Source organism: Doryrhamphus excisus, chromosome 12 (assembly GCF_030265055.1).
Source record: "Doryrhamphus excisus isolate RoL2022-K1 chromosome 12, RoL_Dexc_1.0, whole genome shotgun sequence".
Taxonomy (NCBI): Eukaryota; Metazoa; Chordata; class Actinopteri; order Syngnathiformes; family Syngnathidae; genus Doryrhamphus; species Doryrhamphus excisus.
This window is the reverse complement of record NC_080477.1, coordinates 383,982-393,664: the sequence shown is the minus strand read 5'-3', so window position 1 is coordinate 393,664 and position 9,683 is coordinate 383,982. Positions and strand designations below refer to the sequence as shown.

Genomic DNA, 9,683 nt, shown 5'->3' with positions numbered 1-9,683 from the left:
CCCATTTCTATACAAGACAAGCTCACGTATCTTCTTAATAACGACAAGACGCGTCACTGAGTCAGAGTGAAGCCTCTTCCCTCACAGACCACATCAGACCACAACATCTCAACAGTGTTGGGACATGTTGAACATTGCAGGAGTGCCTAGTTCAAGAGAAACAAGCACGCACGCACGCACACACACACACACACACACACACACACACTCACACACACACACACACACTGTGGAGGGAAGTTCTTGGCGAGGAACACGGAAAAGCAAGCAAACATTCCAATGGGAACACACCTGAAGAACATCCTGCCCTGTTCTAATGGACCTTTGACCTCTGTGAGCTAACATCCATCACCTCAGCCACTCAGTCACCCCCCCCCCCCACACACACACACACACACACGGACAAGCAGTCACCTGCACAAGCTCCGCCCCCACCGGCTAATTACTCTGCTCACATTCTTTACACGCCCCGGTGAGCATGCGCAGTATGTGTACGATGTTCACAGCATATAAAGTCCACCATGTTGATAAGGAGAAAGCATCTTCACGTCTCATTCTCACATCTGGAAAACTGCAATACAATTCCAACAATTCCAGGATCGGTGAGTTATGCTGGAACAATTCCTTCATCTCTGTGATAAGCAGCTTTGTTGAACACACACACACACACACACACACACACACACAGGCCAGACAGAATTCCTGTGGACTTTTCCGGAACAATCCTACATAAAACACGACGGACGAGTGGAACAGGGAATGCAAGCACGCGCACTGACGTCACACGGTGACAACAACTTACCCTCGGCCCTCACCGATCCACACTAAACATTCCCAGATGAATCCAAACACACACGCGCACACACTTGGGAGTCTGCGAGAAAATCCGGCATGTGTTCCCACAGAAGCTGCTTGACAAAATATCAGTCTGAACCCTCAGACGGCTCCGCCCCCTTTTCGCCCTCCCTCTTCGGTGTTTCTGAGCTGCCAGGAGCGAAGAGGACATTCTTTAGAAAGCAGAGCACATCTTTAAATAGTTCATCGGGAATAAACCTGACACTAACTCTATTGTTCATCTTCGTGGACCACACACACGCGTCCATGTTGCCGCGCCAAACCGAGTCCGAGCTTTGACTTCCTGATGTGCGTGTGTGACGTCACGGCAGTCTTGCTGATTACTGATGACTTTTCGTATAGGTTGTAAGAGGTCTTACCTTTGACCTCACACCGCCACTAATCAAGACGAATCCTGCTCGATTAGCTTAGTCTGTCCTGAAGAACCTTCAAAAACAACAGAGCTGTGTGATCTATAAACTCTAATCACGGCTTGGGTAAAGTTTTCTTTAGGGCATGTGCTAGCTTGTGCTAGCTTGTGCTAGCTTGCGTTCGCGTGCCCAAGCAGGGCAGAGTGGTGATTACCCAGCAACCCTCGCGACTGATGCGATATCTATAAAAGGCGGAGGTGGACATGCACTGTTGTGTTGTGATGAAGCACGGCTCATCTCACAAGAATGTTTCCACCTCACGGGGCCATTTGCAGCCGACCAATCAGGAGCCCCGCCGCCGCTGAACCGCTTCAGTCACACGGAGGAGACCGCCTCCTCCTGGCCTTTAGAAGAATGACAAGAAGAATGTTAGACTAATCGGCCAGCAGATGTCACAATAACACTAGCAACAATTGTTTCTGCTGATGGCCGCTTTGTCACTGGCAAGGATTGGTCACTAGGTGGCGGTGTTGTATCAACCCAATGCAGGCATGCGTCATCGTCAATATTAATGTCTGTATCACATTCTATTCAATTATCAATCGATAACACTGGACAAAATTAATAAATAGACTCGAACTTAGAACTTGTTCCCTTCAGTTTACTTATAGTTTGAATACATCCCCCTACGCTTAATAAACTCCTATAGTACATGTTTCTAAACAGCAAAGTTGATCGTGAGCCAAGCTAACTTCAACGATATGACTCACGTTAGCTCATTAGCACCTAGCATTGACCTCAGTAGCCGAATATAAACACATCTAGTTTGAGCAACAAATATCTGGAACTACCAATGTACGTGTTTACTCCAAATGTATTCCATTTCTATTCCACAAAAAAATGTCAATTTACAGCTCAACTCGCCAGAAAGGACCATTCATTAGCTAGGCTAAAGCTAACGAGCAAAGATGCTAGTGGAGCTCCAGTCAAAGCAACACATTTCAAACATTAAAACGAAGAATTTGGACAAAATGTTGAATAAAAAAATAAATAAAATATGACGAGAGCGGTGTTGCCTCGACTTACTTTCAGGAAGAGAAAATTTACAACTAAGATATTCCGTTATTAGTCCCACAAAGGGAAGTTTCAGATGATATTGACTCACTGGACTTTTTTCAGATGCTTTAGAAACAACTTGAACAATCATGATCTGTTATTCATATTTCTATAAAAATAAATAATATTAATTAAAGTAAAAATCAATAAGTCAGTTTTGTTTGCATTTCAATGCATGCTATCATGTTAATGGAATAAATGTGTGAATTCACTGTAATTATTCGTGTTGCGCTGTCATAATAAAGATGTCAGTTACCATGGCAACAGAGTGGCTTGGGTGGTTTTGGTAAGCGCTCCAATCCAGGTTAAATACGAGGTTAGCTGGCTAATCCTGATTTGTGAAACAGAACCCGTTACGCTCCCAGAATGTTAAGTAGGCTTATGATCTTATTTTGCTTTTTTGCCACTTTGATTTGCCTTTGCTAGAACTACTCGCCTGGACTTTGTAGACCAGTTGAGGTAACCTGCAAGGTCAGGCTCCATGTCGCCATCATCTCACACACAGACACATGCGTGTCTCACGCTCACGTGTTTATTTGACAGCAATACAGGAAACGCCGTAATAGTTGTGTTGATTCACTGGTCACCCTTCAATCACATGACTGACAAGTGGTCAAAGTAAAGTGATCACATGACACAAGGAGGTTTTTGGTGTACACACACACACAGAAAGATACTTCAGGGTTGTGTTTCAGTGTTCTGATTGGCTGAGGGCTCTGTGTGCTTAAAGCTGGGTGGGGCCTCTGCCATGCGTCTCATCGCTGCCAGCAGGCGGCGCTGTCACCAGGCTCCTCAGATACACGCAGGGCTTCCTCCGCCTCCCTGAGCCAGGGGCGGGGCCGGCTAAGGCGGGTGGGGGCGGCAGCGTGCCAGGAGGTCTCAGAGAAGACATGAGCGGCCTTATCTCCTGTGATGCTACATCTTCACCCTCCTCTTCTTCCTCCTCTCTGTTTTTGTCCGGAAATTGGAAAGAGGCCAGCAGGGGCGCCTTGGGGGTGGGGCCGCCCCATGTGCTGCTCGACGGAGTGTAGGAGGCGGGACGGGGAGCTCCCGGTCTGCAGAGGGCGCTGACCCGCAGATGGACGGGCTCCCCGGGGGGGGCGGGCGGCGAGGAGATGCTCTCCAGGGAGGAGATGCTCTGGTTCCAAGCCTGCTGGAGGTCCACTGGGATCACTTTAGTGGCCTCCAGGGACACGCAGGGAGGGGGCGAGGACACGCCCCCTTTCCATGGTAAATGGCTGTCTCCGCTGGTGGGCGGGGACACCGGGACTGAGGGTGGACATTTTTTGATCATAATGACGAAGAAACCAAGGCCACTTTAGTGTGTGTGTGTGTACCTGATGAAGGCCGCTGTTTGGGACTTTCAACTTTTTCAGCAATGAAAGTGATACCAATGTCCTCCTCCTTGTCAGCGTCTCCTTTCTCCTCCTCTGACTCCATAGGAACCACCACAGGATCTGTGCACATACATACAGAAGTTGAGCGTGTTGTCCTCGTGGTCCATGGCGCAGGAAAGTTGCGTTTACCTTTGTCCTGCCAGCTGATGTTTCTTCTGGGTTTGTCTCCAGCGTCCTCCTTTACGTCAGATCCTCGTCGCTGTACGTTCAAAATGTTAGTCAATAATGAGCACGAAGAGACGAGGTTTGGCGGAGAAAGCACGACCAAGACCTTCTTAAGACTGCGCTCCTTCTTGTGACGTTTGTGTCGTCCCGATTTAAACGTCTCCATGCGGCTCCTCATGTTCCTCTGGAACACCTCGCGGTCCTGACGCTCCTTCTCGCCCACCGGCATGAAGTGACGACTGTAGTGTGACTGGTACTACACACACGCACACGCCAGAGCGCCGCGCGTCAAACACGCACACACAAACATAAACGTGTCGTGTGCACGTTACCCGTCGTCTGGGTTTGTAGAGGTTCTCAGCGAGAACGTGGTGTGTCTCCATGTCCTCTTCCACTTTGGCCCCAGGAACGTTGTCAATCACCTGCAGGTCCAAACACACACCGCTGCCGTTCTCACGCCTGCAGCCACAAACATTGTTAGTTGGGCCCCGCCCCCATGCGCTGCCCCCAAATGGTGGCCCATGGGTTAGCGAGCGTCCCAGGCGTAACGTTCCAGATTGGTTGCCAAAAGAGAAGGCGTGTTAGTTGCTAGGCAACAGACCAGCAGAGCCATGTGACTCACAGGTAGTTGGTGACGTTGGTGGCCTCGGGAAAGGAAGTCCTGCTGGCCATGGAGGGCAGCGACAGTCTTGCTGAAGTCAGCAGGTTTCCACCCTTGGAGAAACACAAAGGTCAGAGGTCACAGGGTGACGACTGTGAGGTCATTAGCGGAGGCTCGTTGCCGCCTCCTTCCTACCTGGTCGATGACGCTGATGGCGTCGCGGATGTTGATCTTCTGGTACGCCTCCCACAGCTCGCTCTTCCTGTACACCGACTTCCTGAGCAGAAGCTTGCTCAGGTACTTCCTGTCAAACTGCTCCCACCTGAGCATCATCGCCATTGTTGCATCATCATGATCATGACAAGGATCGTTATCAGTCACTGTCAATACCCGTCCGTCATCAGGCGCTCGCCTTCATCACTTACTTGTCTCTCCAGTGGTGGTACCCTTGAAGTCCTGCAATGTCCTCCACCGCCGTCAGGATGTGGTCGAACGCCTGCGCACACACAGCCAGACATTTGAACTTTGACCTTTCACGTAAAGGAATACGTGACGAGGAGTGTGCTTGTGATGTAATGACTTGTAATCATTCATGATGAAAAACAGTAAAAGAAGAAGAAGAAGGTTGACCCTCTCGTGGATCTCCTCGTTGATGGTGGGCTTCCTGCTGGTGGACCGAGGAACTTTGAGCCACTCAACCAGCGGCTTGATGGTCAGACCCTAACACACACACACACACACACGATGTAAGATGACTCAGCACTCGTGAGGAAAGGTCAAGCTCTCCACAGCAACAGGATGTTGAGGCGGAATGCTGCTGGAATAAACACATTCCTGGTACTGAGACTCCATCTGCTGGTCTACTGAAGATGATGACATGTTTACGAGCGACGGCTACTCAAGTTTGCCTAAATAATCCCAAAGCCCGCTAAGCCTAATAACGACCCACCTGGAACATGACTGTGAAGAAGACCACCACGATGGTGGTCGCCACAAAGTAATCTTTGGCTTTGACTCGCTTGCCGTCCAGCAGCACCACTAAAGCGAACGCCACCGCCCCCCGCAGGCCACCGTATGACATCACCACCTGGTCGATCTTCTCCAGCGGGACCAGACGGAAGCGGTTCAGCACCCACGTCTGACCCACCACACCTGCAGAGGGAAGGTGGCCAAAGGTCACAGACGTCTCATCATGCGTCATCTTGTTGCTATGACAACAAACCCAAGGCTCTGAAGATGAATATGAAGACCAGCGTGCAGGACACCAGGCCCGTGTCCCAGGCCCACTTGGACTTGTCCACGGCGGAGATTCCGAGGAAGATGAAGATGATGGTCTCGGCAATGCTGGCCAGGGTCTTCATGGTGTACTTGACGGTGGTCCGAGACTTCTGGGAAATGTTGGCCTCCACGTACTTGTTGGCGCCGATGCCGCAAAAGGTCATTCTGGCGGGAGGAGACACCACAGCGTTCTGATTGGCCCTTCCCGTTCCCTCCCAGTGACTTCTGCGGCAGGCTTACGACAAGATGGCCGACAGCGAGAAGAGCTCGGCGGTCAGGTAGGCGAGGTAGACAAGGAGGAAGACAAAAAGCGGCTCGATGATGCGAACCTTCTTGGTGAAGCGCGTAATGAAGCCCAGGACGACGGCGAAGACCAAACCCACCACAGTCCCGCCCACGCTGACGATGAGGAAGGAGGCTACACAGGAAGGAAGGCGTCTTTTGTTGTCTTACACGTTAATGACGCTTCTTCTCTTACCCACTCCTTTGAAGTAATCTGCCGTCTGCACGTTCTCCGCTCCTACTTCCACAAAGGAAATGTAGACCTTGTACAAGACCTGGAAGACACGGATGGACGCAAGATGTTAGCTTCGGGCTGACAGACAAAGACCGCTTCATGCTTGCGTCCTCGTGCACGTGCAGGTGCCAGAGCGGGTCATGGCGGATTGATCCATTTGTTGGCGGGATTAGCTCATATTCGGAGTGCTGATGAGGATTAGGAAAGGTGCTTAATCTGCTCCAACAAGTTTAATCTTTAAACTTGCCTAACAGCCAATATCGTTTTTTTTAGGAAGAAATCGTTAGGTGGTCTTTGGATCTCATCTCTCCCGTGTGCAGGTATTGTGTCCCTGGGGGCTGCGACCTTTACTGGCAGCGTGAAAGATCAGCGTCTCTAAATCTGGACTCCACAGGGGGAGGCGGCTTGGACATTTTTCCCACGTCTCCCTGGTGAGGCCTTCGTGTCCAACTGGGAGGAGACCTGAGGGCAGACGTAGGGCGGACTGGTTGGGAAGGACTATGCTCCACCGCCGGCCTGGGAACGCCTCAGGGTGGTGTGTCTACACAGGAATAGTGAAAAGAGAATGGATGCGGCGGCCATTTTGTGAATATATAGGTGGAAAAGGCCATCATTAGTTGGATCTTCAAATGGTTCACCTGGGACTTTTCATTCATTTTCTACTGCTTATCCTCCCTGCTGGAGCCTATCCCAGCTGTCTTGGGGCGAGAGGCGGGGTCCACCCTGGACTGGTGGCCAGCCAATCACAGGGCACATATAGACAAACAACCATTCACACTCACATTCATACCTATGGACAATTTGGAGTGGCCGATTAACCTAGCATGTTTTTGGAACGTGTTAGTGTTCTTACAAAGAACACTAAACTCACCACACACCAACTTAACACCCAAAAGGTATAATTATGAAACCAGCTCAACTGAATAATTCATTCATTCATTCATTTTCTACCGCTTATTCTCATGAGGGTTGCGGGAGGTGCTGGAGCCTATCCCAGCTGTCTTGGGGCGAGAGGCGGGGTACACCCTGGACTGGTGGCCAGCCAATCACAGGGCACATATAGACAAACAACCATTCACACTCACATTCATACCTATGGACAATTTGGAGTGGCTAATTAACCTAGCATGTTTTTGGAATGTGGGAGGAAACCGGAGTACCCGGAGAAAACCCACGCATGCACGGGGAGAACATGCAAACTCCACACAGAGATGCCCGAGGGTGGGATTGAACCCTGGTCTCCCAGCTGTGAGGTCTGCACGCTAACCACTCGTCCGCCCTAAAGGGGACCTATTGTGCTTTTAACTGTGTAATTGATATGTATGAAAAGTGGTTTATAAATAAAGTTGGATTTGATTTGAATCTTTCTGCTGCAAATCGTCAACATGAAGTCTGATGGTTCTGACCCGGTCTGGCTCTGAACTGTGCGTGTGTGTGTGTGTGTGTGCGTTTCACCACAGTGACGGCGTCGTTGAGAAGTGACTCTCCGAAGACGATGATGAAGAGCATGTCGTTAACGTGAACTTCCTCAAAAACAGCCAGAACTGCCACAGGGTCCACAGCGGAGATCAAAGCGCCGAACAACAGGAAGTCCATCAGGTCGGCCTCCACACGCTCATCTGTGTGCGTATTAGTCAAATATGTTTTGCTAACGTGAACTAACCATTAGCATCATACAGCGTATACACTTTGGACTGTCTGACCTATGACCCCCAGCAGCTTGGCGGCGTGGAGGCCGAAGCCCGTGCAGAAGGCGTTCCACAGCGTTCCCACCACGGCGTACATGAGGATGGCTCCCAGGTTGTCGAAGAAGAGCCGGGCCGGCATGAAGTACCCGGCGTCGCCCACAATGGTGGGCAGCAGGAAGAGGAAGAACAGGGCGGGTTCTAGCTGGTACAGCTGCTTCTTATTGGCCAAGAGCACCAGGCCGCCCAGAACCAGACCGAGCAGGATCAGCATGCAACTCTCTGGAACCACCGTGGTGAAGCGCTGGGACAAGTGGAACACTGCCATGGCAACAACATGTTGTTTACATTAGCACTAGTCACACGCCACCCGTCAGCCCGGGTCGGGTTCTACGTTCACACACACAAGGACGGCAAAGGGACGAGTCCTCGGTGTCTGGTCTGTCGTTGCCGGTGAAGCCTGTCCACAAAATGACGACGACAACAACAACACATTGATTGTGCCGCTGCACAACGCCGCCACTGTGTCACTCGTCACCATGAACGTCCACTCGCGTGCAAAGATTTAGCAAAGACTCAGCATCCACTCAGAGGTCACTTCATTAGGTACAATGTATTCAATGACATCACTGCAGAGGTCATGTGACCTCAGTGCAGAGCAGTGAGCTTGATATAATACACTTATAATACTCATCGAGTGTTGACTTCTTTTTACGCTTATATGACAATGTAACTTGACTGTACACTCACATAAAGCATTGATAATGGCCACGGTTTGACCCTGGAACAGACCATACAGTGAGTCTGAGGTGAACTGTTCTGTATAGGAACAAAGGGGGATGAATGGGCTTCACGTCGGGACACAGCGGTGAAGGTGAACGTTCCCCGTCAGACAATGACCATGCCTTCCATGCTGACCATGAAAATGAAGACTTCATATTTCCCGCATGTGATGTTCAGCTATACTAGCTCATCAAAATATTAGGACCAGCAAGCAGCCTGTGTGTACCTAATGAAGTGGCCGAGCTGCTAAAAAATGACTCAGCAGTCTGAGTCCAGCATTGAAATGTTCCTACACATTCACTCATTAACTCATCACTGAAGACATGTTGAAGGTTAGAGGTGACTTTGGAGGCCACCTATAGAAGATAGATGATGTATTTTCGAACAATAGACAAACTTTGAGCAGTTCAAACAGCAACCGTGCGTGTGTACTCACAGATCTTGGCCACGCTGGCCACCAGGAGCCACACCGCGATGACGTAAGGAGTCTGGACGTAGGTCCACTCCCACTGGACCACCCGGTATCCCCCTTCGTGATGGTGGTCCTGCTTCTCGGCGGCGGCGGCGGGCCGGGCCACAGGTTCGACGGGCCCCGCGTACTCATCGCCGGTGCGAGGGAGTTGGAGGCGGGCGGCTCCGGGCGGCGGACCGACGGTTCCGGTGCGGTCGGCGGCGACCGAGGTCGCCAGCAAAACGAGCACGAGCGTCAGCATCTTCCCGCGCGCGGGCTCAGCCGCCTCACGTCTTTCTGCGGCTTATAAACGCGGCACGCTGACGCACGCGGACACTCCGGTGACACGAGGAGGCGGGACACTGGACACACGTGATCCTCCTCGACCACCTTCTCGTGTGGCCGTTACTGTAAGTGATGGCGTCGCACGTCATTCACAAACCGGAAGTTACCTGTTGCTACAATAAGGAGGAATATTGTTGACA

The 9,683-nt window shown here is 50.9% G+C and overlaps 1 protein-coding gene and 1 long non-coding RNA gene across 4 annotated transcripts; one reads left to right on the top strand and one right to left on the bottom strand.

Annotated features, from left to right (window-relative positions):
- Positions 1–495: 495 nt before the first annotated feature.
- LOC131139130 (uncharacterized) lies at positions 496–8,566 on the top strand. 2 transcript variants are annotated; one of them, XR_009132193.1, is made up of 3 exons: positions 496–602; positions 7,740–7,878; positions 7,999–8,566. It is a non-coding gene; the product is annotated as an uncharacterized LOC131139130 (long non-coding RNA). The 2 variants fall into 2 exon arrangements; XR_009132192.1 differs by having other exon boundaries at positions 7,740–7,902.
- On the bottom strand, positions 2,698–9,657 carry slc9a5 (solute carrier family 9 member A5). Of its 2 annotated transcripts, none has more exons than XM_058088400.1 (16): positions 9,184–9,657; positions 7,983–8,285; positions 7,735–7,898; positions 6,241–6,319; positions 6,003–6,180; positions 5,707–5,927; positions 5,434–5,636; positions 5,115–5,204; positions 4,910–4,980; positions 4,680–4,761; positions 4,506–4,597; positions 4,216–4,342; positions 3,990–4,139; positions 3,848–3,917; positions 3,659–3,778; positions 2,698–3,590 (listed from the first exon to the last, which is right to left on the bottom strand). In XM_058088400.1, exons 1-16 carry the CDS (start codon positions 9,458–9,460, stop codon positions 3,046–3,048), a joined length of 2,772 nt encoding a protein of 923 aa, XP_057944383.1. In that variant the 5' UTR covers positions 9,461–9,657; the 3' UTR covers positions 2,698–3,045. The 2 variants fall into 2 exon arrangements, with proteins under 2 accessions (XP_057944383.1, XP_057944382.1); XM_058088399.1 differs by having other exon boundaries at positions 4,680–4,806; positions 9,184–9,655.
- Between the last annotated feature and the right edge of the window lie 26 nt (positions 9,658–9,683).